General features: G+C 48.2%; 1 protein-coding gene across 1 annotated transcript; it reads left to right on the top strand.

Annotated features, from left to right (window-relative positions):
- Window positions 1-14401: 14401 nt before the first annotated feature.
- On the top strand, window positions 14402-15343 carry LOC142821130 (olfactory receptor 10A7-like). Its single transcript, XM_075911929.2, has one exon. The coding sequence runs from the start codon at window positions 14402-14404 to the stop codon at window positions 15341-15343; it is 942 nt and encodes a 313-aa protein (XP_075768044.2).
- The last annotated feature ends 859 nt before the right edge of the window (window positions 15344-16202 follow it).

Genomic DNA, 16202 nt, shown 5'->3' with positions numbered 1-16202 from the left:
GGGGTGTGTCTGTGGGACAGAAACAGGGTCACTGGGATAATAACAAACATTCTTTGCAATATGGAAGTCTTGTGTTAATTGCCTCCCTCTGCCAGCCCTGGCACAGCAGCCGAGTGGGGAATGGAGGGCAGGGACGGGAATCGCCATCTCTGGGTTCCAGGGACAGGTTCAGTATCTGAGAGAGGGCGGGTGAAACAGACCTTGTCTCTCTACCCCTGGGAGCTGCTTGAGAGACAGTGCTGGGCCCTCAAACCCTGGGGCGCTGGGCTTGGACAGTGGGTACAGACACCCGACAGATGTGACAGATGCTGGTTCAGAGACTCACTCCCGTCACTGCCTGGTGCGTTAAAGCTGAATGAGGGAGGGGCCGTTCCACTGGCAGTTGGGCCAGGAGGGAATTTTTGACAGGGGGCTCCTGCAGAGAAACCAACCAAGCAAACGGGCCTGGGAGCTGTAAGGGCCGGTGTGAGGGGCTTCCCCTTGGCCTGGCCCCTGGCTCTGCTCCTTGAGGCAGAAAGCAGCAGGGCACAGTCTGAAGAGCAGACAGTGAGACTTGTATTGGGCCAGTGTCCAAGCAGGTGGGTTCCCAAGCCCTGTGCACCAGTCAGGCACATCTCTGTGGGGTGAGAGAGATTTCCTCTCCCCCAACTACCACGCTACACCCAGTAGACCCCTTCCTGTAACCCCCAGCTGTGCACACCGACTGGCTTCCTTGTCCCTCTGCTCTGTTCCCAGCTCCCATGCTGCAGAGCTCTGCCTGGGTCCCTGTTCCTCATTCCCCCATTCCCAACCCCCTTCCCACTCCTTCTCCTTCTTCGCAGGTCCAGAAATACCCGCCGTGCACACCCCAGTCACACCTGCTAGACGTCATGTTCCATTCGGGGGGGCTGTGAGTCAGGGTCTGCATCCCACCCCTTTGGTCCCCCTCGGGAGGCGTAAGGGGGGAGGTGGAATGGGTCAGGGGCTAGAATTTCATTGGTCACTGAGTGTTTGACCTCCCCGCCAACCTCTCTTGCCCCTCCCGCGTGGCTGCAGGGCCTGGCTCTGAGACACAGATGTGGGGCATTCGGGCAGTACGCGCTCACACATCCCACCCCACCAGCCCCTGTAGCAATGTGAGCCCCATCCTGGGTCTGCCTCGTGGGTCCACAGGCCCTACCTGGTGGTGGGAAACATGGCACCATGTCACTTTGCCCTTTGTCCCACACATGTCTCGGGGGGAGCGGGGCGGAGTTGAGTGTCTCAAAAGTTAAACCCCCAAGAATCTCTCAGGCTCACAAACTGGCTCAGATGCTAATGGTTTGGAGGGGGAGGACCCTCCATGAACTAGGCAGAAAACAGCAGCTCCCTGTGCTCCTGCCCTTTGACATTTACAGTCTGTTCTAGGGTGCGGGAGCATTGGAGAGAGTCCAGCGGAGGAAAACCAAAATGATCGAGGGGTTGGAGCTGCCTCCTCTTCCTCACCCAGGCTCTGGATGGACCCTGCCCTGGGCTAGAGCAGCCACCGTCCCTGCACCTGGCCCCCTGACATCTTGCGCCCCCCCCCCTTGGTGTTGCAAGGGACTGCTGTATCTCTGCTTTCGCAGGTGGGTTCTCCATGTTGGCACTGACCTACCCCCTGTGCCGGCTGGGTTCCCCACAACAGTAAACAAATAAACTGGTTACAAATGGGGAAAAGACATAAAATCAAAGATTATCCCATGAGATTGCAGGAAAAGGCCATTTCTACCAGCCTGGCCCCATCCAACATCTCCTCCATGGCCTGAAACAGTAACTAATCTCAGCTCTGCACTCCCCACTTCATCCCGCCCCCTCTTCATGGCCCTGCGAGGGCCACCAGGCAGGGAAGGACTCTCACTGTGCCACAGGGAGGGGAGTGGAAAGCAGGCCCACAGATGCGTTGGGCACAGGATATCAGTTGGGAAACTAACACAGAGCGGCACAATAAGTTCTTGGATTGTGTTGAAGACAACTTTTTATTTCAGAAGGTTGAATAAAGCTACTGGGGAAGCTATTCTAGATTTCATTTTAACAAGTAGGGAGGAACTGGTTGAGAATTTGAAAATGGAAGGTAGCTTGGGAAAAAGTTATCATGAAATCACAGAGTTCATGAATCCCAGGAATGGTAGAAGGGAAAACAGCAAAATAGGAACAATGAATTTCAGGAGAGCAGATTTTGGTAAGTTCAGACAGCTGGTAGGTAAGGTCCCATGGGAAGCAAGACCGAGGTGAAAAACAACTGAGGAGAATTGGCAGTTTTTCAAATGGACATTATTAACTGCCCAAAAGCAAGCTATTCCACTGCATAGGAAAGATAGAAAGTATGGCAAAAGACAGCATTGGCTTAGCCAGGAGATCTTGCATGATCTAAAAAATAAAAAAGGAGTCACATAAAAAGTGGAAAGTAGGGCAAATCAAGGATGAATATGAGCAAACAATACAGGTATGCAGGGGCAAGATTAGAAAGAAAAAGGCACAAAATGAGCTCAGACTAGCTGCAGACATAAAGGGAAAGAAGTTTCTATAAATTTTGTAGAAGCAAAAGGAAGACCAAGGACAGGATAGGCCCGTTGCTCAGTGAGGAGGGAGAAAGAGTAACAGGAAACTTAGAAATGGCAGAGATGCTTAATGACATCCTTGTCTTGGTCTTCAATGAGAAGTCTGATGATGAAGGAATGCCTAACATAGGGAATACTAGTGGGAATGGGCTAGGTTTAGAACAGCGTTTCACAACCAGTGGTATGAGTCCCCTCAGGGGTACTTGAGAGAAGTCTGGGAGGTACATCAACACAACTGAAATTTGGAGAAAACCAAATTTTTGTTTGAAGTTTTACAGCACTTTGTTGTTTTTGTACTTTTTACACCCAAAAATGTCATTGCCTGCCTGACTACAATTACGCTGTTTAAACAAACGTGTTGAAATGGTAGAAAATATTTTTTTGTGTTTGAAAACTATAGGTCCTGGGGGTACTTATAATTATTTGTTTTTTAAAGGACGTACTTTATACAAAAAGATTGAGAAACACTGGTTTAGAAGATAAAATAACAATAAGAAAAGAACAAGTTAAAAATTACTTAGAAAAGATATATATCTGCAAGTCACCAGGGCCGGGTGAAATGCATCCCCGAATACTGAAGGAGCTGATAGAGGAGGTACAAACTTTGAAAAATCTTGGAAGACAGGAGAGATTCCAGAAGTCTGGAAAAGGACAAATAAAAAGGGAAATAAGAATACCCCAGGAAACTACAAACCCGTCAGTTTAACTTCTGTACAAGATAATGGAACAAGTAATTAAGGAAATCATTTGCAAACACCTGGTAATAAGTGTTTATTAATAAGGTAATAGGGAACAGCCAGCATGGATTTGTAAAGGACAAATCATGTCAAACCAATCTGATAGCTTTCTTTCATAGTATCATGCATCTTGTGGATAAGGGAGAAGAAGTGGACTTTAGTAAGGCATTTGATATGGTCTCGCATGATCTTCCTATCAATAAACTAGGAAAATACAAATTAGATGAGGCTACTCTTAGGTAGGTGCACAACTGTCTGGAAAACTGTTCTCAGAGAATAGTTATTGGTTTACAATCCTGCTGAAAGGGAATAACAAGTGGGGGTCTGTTTTGGGACTGGCTCTGTTCGATATCTTCATCCAAAATTTGGATTTTGTCATAGAAAGTATGCTTATTACGTTTGCAGATGATGCGAAGAGAGGAGGGGTTTCAAGTGCTTTGGACTATAGGGTCATAATTCTAAATTATCTGCACAACCAGGAGAAATGGTCTGAGGTAAATAGGGCAAATGCAAAGTACATCTCTTACGAAGGAACAATCAGTTTCACACACACAGAATGGGAAGTGACTGTCTAGGAAGGACGCCTGCAGAAAGAGATCTAGGGGTCATAGTATCAGAGGGGTGGCCGTGTTAGACTGAATCTGCAAAAGCGAAGAGGAGTCCTGTGGCACCTTATAGACTAACCGAAGTGTTGGAGCATAAGCTTTCGTGGGCAAAGACCCACTTCGTTAGATGCATGTCTGACGAAATGGGTCTTTGCCCACGAACGCTTATGCTCCAACACTTCAGTTAGTCTATAAGCTGCCACAGGACTCCTTGCCCATTCTAGGGGTCATAGTGAACCACAAGACAGTGTTGTCTTCAAGTCGTCATTGTCAAGTCCAAGTCAAGTCTCAAGTTACTACAGTTCAAGTCTCAAGTTCAGTCTCAAGTCCCTGAACTCACTTTCGAGTCAAGTCCGAAGACGAGTCTCAAGTCTTAATTTAAAACACGTCAAGTGACTTTTGTGCAATCCATCAATGTCAGTATTTTCTGATAATTTTTTTCACCAGGTCGATTTAACAAAAGCAAGTCTCAAGTCCAGTCTCAAGTCACAAACAATGAGCCTGAGTCGAGTCTCAAGTTGAGTCACCTAGGCAACGTAAGTCTGACTCGAGTTCAAATCATGGGACTCGAGCCAACAACTCTGCTACAAGCTAAATATGAGTCAACAATATGACACTGCTGCAAAAAAAGCAAACATGATTCTGGGCTCTTTAACAGGAGCATTGTGAGCAAGATAGCAGAAGTCATTCTTCCACTCTATTCTGTGGTGATTATGCCTCAATTGGAGTATCGTGTCTAGCTCTGGGCACCACATTTCAAGAAAGATGTGGAGAAATTTGAGAAGGTCCAGAGAAGAGCAACAAGAATGATGAAAGGCCTAGAGAACATGACCTATGAGGGAAGACTGAAATAAATGGGTTTGTTTAGTTTGGAATGGAGAAGACTGAGAGGAGACATGGTAGCAGTTTTCAGGTATCTAAATGGGTGTCAGAAGGAGAAGGGAAAAAATTGTTCTCCATGGCCTTTGAGGATAGGACAAGAAGCAATGGGCTTAAACTGTCAGGCTATGTCTACACTGGCATGATTTTCCGGAAATGCTTTTAACGGAAAAGTTTTCCATTAAAAGCATTTTCGGAAAAAGCGCGTCTAGATTGGCGGAAAGGAAATCTCTGCTGTCTATACTGGCCCTTTGCCAGAACAGTTTTCTGGAAAAAGACTTTTGCCCAAACGGGAGCAGCATAGTTTTTCCGGAAAAGCACTGATGATTTTACATTAGATCTTCAGTGCTTTTCCGGAAATTCAGGCGGCCAGTGTAGACAGCTGGCAAGTTTTTCCGGAAAAGCCGCTGATTTTCCAGAATAACTGACCAGTGTAGAAACAGCCTCAGGGTGGCAAAGCACTGGAATAAATTACCTAGGGAGGTTGTGAAATCTCCATATTTGGAGACATTTAAGAGCAGGTCACATAGACATCTATCAGGGATAGTCTAGACAGTACGTGGTCCTGTTTTGAGGGCAGGGGACTGGATTTGATGACCTCTTGAGGTCCCTTCTAGTTCTAGTGTTCTATGATTCCATTATTCCCATCCTGGCTGTGCCCCGAGCTCTCTCTCGGACTCGCCCGGCCTATTAGAAAGGCTCTGCCACTGCCTCAGAATGGGCTCTGCGGCAGTGTGGGGTGATACTGCAGCGTTACCTGCCCAAACACCTCCAGAGATCAGTCCCTCTGTGTGCTGGACACCCCGCTGCCAAGCTGGGGTAGCAATGCACGGGGCGGAGGAGGAGAGACACGTTCCAGAGAGTGCGGTGCCCAGATACCAGGGTGATGGGAGCAGGGAAAGTTGTGAGCTGAAAGCTCTTCGCTGATATGAAATCCTCTCCTTTAGGGTGGGAGGGTTGCTAGAGTCCAGCGCCCCGAGCCTCATGAACACCCCGCCGACTAACGTCCTACCAAACCCACGTTGCTTCCCAAACCTGGAGCGGCAGGGAGCAGGGAGGAAACGGCCGATTTACCTCCAAGGCAGGTCGGGCAGCAACGGGATCCCGGCTCCCACCACCGCACGCAGCGTCTCAGGGCCAGAGGCAGGTTCCTCCGCCCATCTGCTCTGCCCGGCGCGTTCCCCTGCGCCCCGGGCCGGGTCAATGGAACGTCGGAGCCCAGAGCAGCGACCGAGGCTCCTTCGCCCTGTCCGGTGACGCGCCCCACGCCTCAGCCCTGCACCAACTGTGGAAAGTCTGCTCCGCTGCGCTGTATAGCCTGCTGCGGGCAGGGGCCGCCTCCCCAGGTGCCAGTCCCACGGGGAACATCACCGGCGAGGGAGGCTGGTGTTTGGTCTATTTCTAGATGACATCAGAAGATGCAAACTTCTAGTCTCAGAGGCAAAATCCCAGGGAGGGGAGAAACTTTGAGCCCTAAAGCAAATCCCTTTGTGGCGGGCGAAGTCTGCGCTGGCTCTCAAGAAATAACACACGGATTCCAGGAATAGGCTGTGTGGCTGAGTTTGTCAGAGCTGCCTAAGTGGTTTAGGCACAAAGTTCTCATCCAATTCCCTTAAGCGGGTTTGACAATCTCAGCATGGTTCGCTGAGCTTGCCCCGTCTGGAAACAAACCTCCTGCTGCCCTTGGAAAGAAACACCCAGGTCCCTGTCCTATCAGCGTCTGTAACAGTTCAGTTCAGGTGTCATTTTAATGAACATCTAAGTGACTGGGGAGCCTGCATCCCATTTTCAAAGGGGCTTCATCGCCGGGGCTGAGCAGTCTCTGCCTCGCTGAACTTCACCCAACTCCTTTCGAGATTCACTGAAGTGTGTGTGAAAATGTCCCCCACAGACGCTGATACTGAGCCGGGAAGGGACAGGAAACTTCTAGGCTACATCACCCACATTCAGCCACTAAAGGCAGATTAAAATGGGGTAGAAATGGTCATTAGAGCCCGTCACCAGAGGTGGCGAATGGAGCCATGTCCGACACTGCAGCGCTTGACAGGCCGGCTGGTTGCTCGCTAGTGACTGTGCTGCTCTGGGGGTCCCTGCACCTCACTGGAGGTCAGTGATGAACCCAGGTGGTTTCTGTCCCTGCTCTATGCTCTTGGTTCCAAAACCCCCAAGGGGCTGTGACTGGCCAGGACTTGGCTGTGACAGTGTCAGTGTCCATGAGTCATTTTGAAGTCAAGTGGCAACTCAGCAGCTGAATGGTCAATTGTCCCCGGCTGAGGAATGCAACTAGCTTCCCATGATCTGTAGGAAAGGGGAGTTTTCCCTGCCACACCTCAGCACCACACCCAAGCAGGGCCTGGGGTCAGGAGCCTGCCTGAGAAGTGAGAAAAGAAACCTGTGGCCCTGGCCCTGTTCGCCCAGCTCTGTAGAAGCCTCTTGCGGGGAAATTGGATATGCCAGACCGAGTCTGCAGCTCCTGCTCTGTCACCCTGGTATTGGCCACTGGGCTGTACGCCGGGGAACTAACTCCCAAAGAAGTTGAACTAGGGGCCATCAAATGACATTAATAGGAGGCAGCAGGTTTAAAACAAGCAAAGAGAAGTTTTTCTGCATGCAAGGCACAGTCAACTTGTGGAACTCCTTGCCAGAGGATGGTGTGAAGCTCAGGACTTTAACAGGGTTGAAAAAAAGAGCTACATAAATTCATGGAGGATTGGTCCATCATTGGCTCTTATACAGAATAGGCAGGGAAGGTGTCTCTAGCCTCTATTGTCAGGGGCTACACATGGATGACCTCATTCCAGGAAGTGTAACAGTTAACTCGAACTAAGGACTTAGTTCAAGTTAATGTTTCACTGCCATGTGTAATCGTGGGTAGTTAATTCGGACTAGGGGGATTGAAAAATGGCAACCAGATGGGAAGATGCAAATCAAGCCCGAGATATTAAAATCCCGGGCTTCATTTGCAACTTCGAATGCCTACATTAGACTCCCTAATTCGAACTAGGGGGCTAGTGTAGACATACCCTTGCAGAAGAAAGCTCTGATGGCCATTTTAGCCATAGGGCTTTCTTGTGAAGAAACCCCTGCTGTGCAACCACACTGCCTTCTTGCGCAAGAAAACTTACACTTGTAAGAAAAGAGCATAGCTCTTGTGCAAGAGGTCGTCTTTTACTAAGCCGTAGTGTAAATCTTCTTGCACAACAGTGGGTGGGCAGTGTGGACACTCTGCAGAAGAACGGCTCTTCTTTTGCAAGAACCCACAGGTTTAGATATAGCTTCAAGTGTGGGAAGAGAGGGCTTCTTGCGCAAGAGCTACACTCTGTTCTAACAAGTGTAAGAGCTCTTGTGCAAGAGGGCTGTGTGGACGCGTGGCAGGGGTTTCTTGCGCGAGAAATCCCTATGGGTAAAATGGCCATCAGAGCTTTCTTGCACAAGTGAGCATCCACACTGCCATGGATGTTCTTCCTCAAAAGCACATGGCAGTGTGGACGTGTTCTTGTGCAAGAATCCACCAGTGTAGACATAGCCTGGGAATGGCTGGGGACAGCTGGCCCAGGGATGGAGCAGCAGAGCCAGGTCAGACTCACGCCTGCTCTGGTCCCACGGCCCTCCTCACAGCAGCTGGCAATTACAGCAGTGGCTCAATGGTTTGAGGTGCTGCCCCTCAGCTACAGACTCTGATGCCACAGCTCCCTGATATTGATCAATGGGAGCTGCAGGAGTGGTGTCCGCAGGGAAGGACAGCGTGTGGCGACTCCCTGCTCTGCCTCTCAGGGGCTGCAGGGACATGCCAGCCACACCCAGGAGCAGCAGTTGCCACGGGGATAATGACTCCAGACGTGGCAGGTTTGGCATTTTAGAGCTCACTGCTCAGAGTCACATTTAAACAACCCAGAGAAATGAAAGTGATGTCTGCACAGCCCAGCCAAACCCAAACTAACCCACTTTGCAAGCAGTGAAAGTGGTAACCTCCCCTCCCCCCCTTCCCATCCCCTCCCCGCATACATGATGGGACCAGAGACGAGAGGGAAGGGCAGTGTCTGTGTCTGTGTGTGTGAGAGAGAGAAATGACAGAGACACAGACTGTGAGCGTGGCAGGGATTTGCATTGCCAAGCTCCCGCCATCCCCTTCTCCTGAACCCACACAGAGAGGGTGGAGGAGGGACACCCTGACATCAGCTCCTTTCCTCTTCCCCCTCCCACACCTGCCCAGCAAGCAGGAGGCTCCCAAGGGAGCGCTCCAAGGCAGAGGGCAGGAGCAGCACGACAGTGGGTGGACGAGCAATTTTAGTGCCAGCACTTGAGAGCTTCCTGGCCAAACCAGTCGGGATCCCCTGCCAGAGGCTCCAGGATCTACTGGTAGATCCCCATGGACTGGTTGGTCAGCACTGATTTAAGGGAACTGTGTTTCTGGCTCCTGGGTACCAGCAAAGTCCTGCAGAAGCTTTTCGCTCCCCCGTTTGGACAATCTAAATATCAGACTGACAGTTTGGGGGACTGTCTGTCCCCTTCTTTGCCATTTGCCCCAGCAGAGCAATCCCAGCCTGGCCCACTGGGACCCCACTCAGCGTATCCTGAAGTTTGTATCCTCTGATGTCTTCACACTTTTCATGACTGCCCAGCACCAGCCTTTCCCCCGCTGACTGGTTTTGTCTCCAGAGCTTTGGAGCTAACAATGCCCAGCGGGACTTGCATAGAGGCACTTGCCTTCCATGTGCCTTGGCTAATTGTCTCTTTTGCTTCCCCTGATGCAGAAAAATAGTTCAGTTCCTAATTAAACACCAGTTTACATGTTGGGAGAGTCTTTTCCCAGGCTGTTCCACTGTCCTCGCACCAACCCCTTCTTCATAGAACTCTAGCACTGGAAGGGACCTCGAGAGGTCATTGAGTCCAGTCCCCTGCCCTCCCAGCAGGACCCAGTACATTCTAGACAGTCCCTGACACGTGTCTGTCTAACTTGCTCTTAAATATCTCCAGAGATGGGGATTCCACAGCCTCCCTAGGCAACTTATTCCAGTGTTTAACCAACCTGACAATTAAGACATTTTTACTAATGTCCAACCTAAACCTTCCTTGCTGCCGTTTAAGCCCATTGCTTCTTGTCCTATCATCAGAGGCCAAGGAGAACAATTTGTCTCAGTGCAGTGTAGAGCGGAAGAATGACTTCTTGTGTCTTGCTCACAACACTCATGTTCATGCATCGCAGAATCATGTTTGCCATGTAACACTGCTGGCTCATATTTGGCTTGTGGTCCATTACTTTTGAGTCATTTCCTATTCAGTATGTGCGAAACTGACTGTTGTTTCTCAAAACAGTAAAACTTGAAGCAATGCATTTCAGGGGTGAATTTGATCTAAGAAGAGTTTTGCAAGTTTTTTTTTTTTACTTTTGCTTTCAGGAAGGTAAATTAATTTCAACCTCAAATATATTTTTCACTTGCGAGGTCACTGAACACCTTCATTCACACAGGTACCCTGACACACACTCATTTGCTACAACTCCTACAGTTTGTGTGCTTAAGAATGCAATCCATAGAAGTGCTTGCAAAATGGATAACGAATTGGTGACTGTTGAAGGGAAATATTTTCCAGTGTGTTCTCAGAACATTCTTCCAAACTTTGATGGGGGGAAAAATAATGAAAAAAAAATAAAAAAGTGAGAAATTAAAAAAAAATAATTAATCACCGACGTCTGTTTTCAAATTACAGAGTGGGATTTCCAAAGATTCCTATGGGATTTGAGCATCTGAATTCCATGGGAGGTTTGTACATAATTTCTTTAGGTTTTTTTGAAAATGTGATCCTTAAAGAAGATGACCATTTTTCTGTTCAATTTGTTTACATAGCTCAACAAGTCCTAGGAAACTTTTTCCATTTGTAATTTCCCACTGGTATTGGCAGAGCCCAGATGAAACCATCCCACTTTAAAAAACGTATTTATAGAACGGATGCAGGCAAAGTTTATTTCCCAGATGGGCAGAGGCAACATGATAGGTAGAGCAACAAAGACTGACAGAGAGTAATTTGGAAAATAAGAGAGGCATTTACTTAATTTGTGATTACAGCATCTGAATCACAGCCAGTCTGAAAAGGTGAGATCTGTATAACTATGCAGACCTATTCCTACGCTTTGATGTTCCATGGCTCTCAATTTCATGGACAAGAAGGGACCGTTTTGATCTCTAGGCTGAAATCCTGTGTAACACTTCACTGGAAAAAAACTCCTACAGCAGAACTTTTAGAAAAAAATCCACTTTTAATTTAAAAGCAGTCCATTATGAGGAATCTATCACAATCCTCTGTAAATTGTTAATTATCTTCAATGTTAAAACGTGCATCTTATGTCTAGTGTGAATTTGTCTTCTTTCAACCACCATTCAGTGCGGCATTTTTGAATGTCTCTGTTAGAAGAGCCAATTTACTCCTGATGTAGGTGCTACGTACGAGCAACCAAGACATTTCGGAATGGATTGAGTTCCTTGAGTCTGTCACTACAAGGCACACGTAAGTGGCACTTTGGCTGCTGTGTTGATGTTGTTGCTCAATTAAAGAGATATAGAAAAAGAATCTAGCAAGGAATACAGAAAGGCGGAGGAAAAAATGTAGCAGTGAAGTTCAATCCAAACAGATTATTTAAGAACAGGCGGAGAGAAGACTTTGCGGGGAACAGATTTCTGAGAGTTCAAAACTGCTTCATCTAGCAGAAAAAAAAAATCCCCTGGCTGGAAACTGAAGTTAGACACATTGAAACAAGAGGTAAGGTGCATGTTTTAAAGAGTGAGAGTTGTTAACAATTGAGTTAGGGTTAGGGTTGGATGAGAGAGGTGGTAAATATGCCGTCACATGAACTGTTTACATTGAGTCTGGATGTCTTTCCTGAAGATATCCTCTATTTAAAATCCAAGTTGTGGGTTGAGTTGTGAGTGGTATGGTTTATGTGATGCTGAGAGAAGATTCGATCTTTATTTGGCAACTAATTTGGGGGCAGAAAAAATGAAAGGCAATCCGAGAGGGGTAGCTGTACGACACTGATACTTTTACACATTGTATTTTCCTGATACAATGAAAGTACATCTTTTAGAATAAATTTGGGATCATTAAAAGCTTCAAAGTTTCTGAGGTCACACATAGTGGTTGTATTAAACAGGTTTCTTGTTGTCACTGATAAAATATTTTATTCTTTACATCTACCATGGTGGGATTCTGAATATATTTTCATGGAAAGGTTTGCCAGCCTTGAAATGCTGAAAAATATTGTTCTGTGTAAAGCACATGAGCGGCAATGGGGCATTTGAAAATGTTTTGTGTAAGATGTTCTAGGATGAGTCTTAAGGAAAAGTGAGTTTGAAAAAAAAATCTCCAGGTTCCTGGTGAAAAACCAGCAGAACATGAGCCTCCGACAGGCAGAACTGAACCTGGGCATGAGGCTCTGCTGCGGGGGTTTTGAACCTGGGGTCCATGGAACCCCAAAGGTTGCATGAAGCCCTTTCAGGGGGTACGTGATGTTCGCGTATGTTCAAGTATAGGTAATCTATTGAATTTAGTTATAAAAAATATTATCACCCAGCGGGATAGGTGATGTGTTTAGCTGAGACCAAGGGGTATGTGGACCGAAAAAGGTTCAGAACCACTACTGCTTGAGGAAAAGAACTGCTGGGTTCCCGCTGAGGCTGTAGAGCGAGCTCATTCTCGCTCACTCACAGTAGGTGGTGTCGGTGCCACTAGCTGGGACAATGAACCACACCCAGCAGGTGCGGGGGTCAGCCTGTGACCTAACAGGCTGACTGCTTTCTTGGCTGTTAAATCAGGGGAATAGTTACTAGGAGAAGAGGTGTCCTTTCTCCCTTGTGTTTGGCACATGCAGAAATCCCACGTCCCGTTTTGCGGTGCCCATCTGAAAAAAGCTACTGAGAAATTAAGGTGTGTTCAGAAATGAGCCAGAAGAGTGGCTGAAGCTCTGGGCAGTTTCCTTGCAGTAACAGTCTCCATACGCTCCTCTCAGCAAGGAGAAGCTGGCTGGGTAATTTGATCCTGGCCTGTAGGTACCTACCCGGGGAACACAGAGCTGGGTCCAGCAAACCGAAATGTCACGTGATGAAATGGCTGGAAATAGAAGCTAGAAAAACAGAGATTGGAGCAAAGGTTCCCAGTTTGGATAGTGAGGGGAGTGAGCCATCCGAATAACCCGCCGAGTCATGTGGGGGATTCTCCTTCTCTGCTGAGATTTAAATCAAGGCTGGACGTGTTTCTGGGACAGAGGTGGGCAAATACTGGCCTGTGGCTGGGTTCGGTCTCTGGGGGTTAACCCCTGTAGGTCCCGGCCCCACCATATCTACCTGCACCTCCTCAGGTACGGGGAGCACAGCATCCCTTGGCCACGGATCGCCGTTCCTGGCCACTGGGAGCTGCGATCTCCAGGACCAGGGGCGGTGCAGGTAAACATGGCGGCGGCAGCCCAGCAGGGGCTAACCCTGGTGAAATGGCCCAGTTTTAGTGCCCACCCCTGCAGTAGATGATCATTCATGATTTCACGGACTATCTATAACTGCGAAATTTTGATGTTTTTCTTCTCCCCGCTTTTGAAACTGTTTCCAAGCCCCTCGTGTTTTATTGCCCTCTCGGCACCTTTTCCATACTTAGTGTAGATTTTTTGGGATAGGACAACCACACCTGCTTGCACATTCAAGGTGGAGATGAACATACAATAATTAAGCCTAGTTTGGTTGTACCTGCTACCTACAGTACCAGGCAGGAGGTTCCTTTGAATGCTGGGTATGGTGAAGGGCTCCATTATTTCTAGTTACAGTAAAAGCAAAACCTGTGGGTCATTCCTGCTTATTCCCTCCCATCGATTCTTCTTACTAAACCCAATTTATAGCAAAGCGAGACTTGGTGGTTCTAGTCATAACTACCAATCAACTGCATATCGTGTACGATACCTATTATGCCAATATTTAGGCTACATTTTGCTGTGCCAAAATATTGCAAAAGTGCTTAATTAATAGTTTTCCGGATGTCTCTGGAATTTTTCTTATAAAAATGGGATGCACTAGGACCAGGCTGTTTCTGGTCCAAGTGTCCTGGTCTCGCTGTCCTGTACAAGCTATGCTGATTGGGCAGCACTCCTGACTCTCCTCCACCCTCTTTGGCCTTGTTTGTATGTGTCCATGAGTCCTCCAGAGCTGAGTCAGACCCAGGCTTTGCTTTGTGAGAGATCCAAGGACCGGATGAGGCTGGCACTGGAGACATTGTTGTTCTGGTTAAGGAAGGGCCGTCCAGGCTCTCTTACATGTATCCTGCTGCTTTCTATCCAAAGGAGGAGAACCGGGGCCAAGGCCAAAGGGAAGCTCCTCACCCGGCCCTTACAAGTCCCAGGCCCGCTTGCTTGGCTGGTTTCTCTGCTGGAACTCCCTGTCAAATATTCCCTCCAGCCGATCTCCCCCTCCCTCGTTCAGCTTTGAGCCACCAGGCAGTGACTGGAGTGACTGTCTGAACCAGCGTCTGTCACATCTGTCAGGGTGTCTGTACCCCCTGTCCAAGTCCAGCACCACAGGCTGCCGTATTGCAATGAATGTTAGTTATTGCTCCCAGTGACCCTGTTTCTGTCCCACAGACACACCCCATGGCAACCCAGGAACAAGGAAACCAAACGTCTGTCACAGAATTTATCCTCCTGGGATTCGGGGATCTTCCTGGCCTGCAGGTTCCTCTCTTCCTGCTCTTCCTCGTGATCTACCTGGTGACCATGGCTGGAAACATCGTTGTCATAGTGTTGGTTGTGGCCGATCGACACCTCCACACCCCCATGTACTTCTTCCTGGGCAACTTGTCCTGCTTGGAGATCTGCTACAGCTCCACCGTCCTGCCCCAGCTGCTGGCCGGGCTCCTGGCAGGGGACTGGACAATTTCTGTCACTGGGTGTCTCACACAACTTTACTTCTTTGGTGCTCTGGCAGGCTCAGAATGCCTCCTCCTATCAGTGATGTCCTACGACCGATATCTAGCCATATGCAACCCCCTGCACTACGCAGCTCGGATGAGTGGCAGGTTTTGCCTCCAGTTTGCCGTGGGATCTTGGATAGGCGGCTTGCTTTCTAGTTGTATAACCACAGTGTCAATAACCCAGTTAACCTTCTGTGGCCCCAACGGTATTGACCATTTCTTTTGTGACTTTATTCCCATTGTAAAATGCTCCTGCAATGATCCTCTGCTGATGAACACGTTGGCATTCACAGTCTCCTTGATTTTCTTACTAGTCCCCTTCGTACTCACCTTGGGGTCCTACATCTGCATCCTCAGAACCATCCTCAGAATCCGCGCTACGATTGGGAGGCAAAAGGCCTTTTCCACCTGCTCCTCCCACCTCATTGTGGTGAGCATTTACTATGGAGCTCTCATGATTGTCTACATGTTCCCGACCACCGACCTCCTGAGCGACTTCAAGAAAGTTCTCTCTGTCTCCTACACTGTCCTGACGCCCCTGGTCAATCCACTCATCTATGCCCTGAGAAACAGAGAGGTCCAAGAGACCCTGTGCAAAGCTTGCAGAGAATTAAGAACGTAAGAACACCCACTTTGGATCAGACAAAATGTCCATCTAGCCCAGTATCCTGTCTGACAACAGTGGCCAGTACCAGGTGCCCCAGAGGGAGAGTACACAAGAGGTAATCCTCACTGATCCTTCCCCTCTCACCCATTGCCAGACAAACAGCGACTAGGGACACCATTCCTACCCATTCTGGCTAATAGACATTCATAGACCTAACCTCCATGAATCTCGCTAGCTCTTTTTTGAACCCTATTAAAGTCCTAGACTTCACCACATCCTCTAGCAAGGAGTTCCAGAGTTTGACTGTGTGCTGAATGAAGAAAAACTTCCTTTTCTTTGTTTTAATCTGCTGCCTATTGATTTCATTTGGTGACCCCTAGTTCTTATATTTAGGGAATAAGTAAATAACTTTTCTTTATTTGCTTTTTCCACAGCAGTCATGATTTTATAAACCTCTATCATATCTCCCCTTAGTCTCCTCTTTTCTAAGATGAAAAGTCCTAGTCTTTTTAATCTCTCCTCACATGGGACCCATTCCAAGCCCCTCCTCAGTTGTGTTGCCCTTTTCTTTACCTTTCTTAATGCCGAGAGATCATTTTTGAGATGAGGCAACTACATCTGTGCCCAGTACTCAGTTAAGGATTCTAAGATTCTGGCCCAGCGGGTTGCGTAGGTGAAAATGGAACAGCTGCAGCAGGGGCTGGGTTAGGGAAACCCGAGGACACCGCCCGCTATTACTGTTCCGCACACACAGCGACACAGAACCTAGTAGAGATTCTACAAGAACCCAGCCTGCACCTCCGCCTTGCGCCGCCTGGGGGCAGCAGTGACCATGCGCCTGGGGGCAGCTGAGCGGTCTGCAGCCCGCAGACAC

This window comes from Pelodiscus sinensis, chromosome 30, assembly GCF_052426305.1.
Source record: "Pelodiscus sinensis isolate ZL-2025 chromosome 30, ASM5242630v1, whole genome shotgun sequence".
NCBI classification, from domain to species: Eukaryota; Metazoa; Chordata; order Testudines; family Trionychidae; genus Pelodiscus; species Pelodiscus sinensis.
Note: the sequence above shows the minus strand (reverse complement) of the source record. Positions and strands in the feature narration are given on the sequence as shown.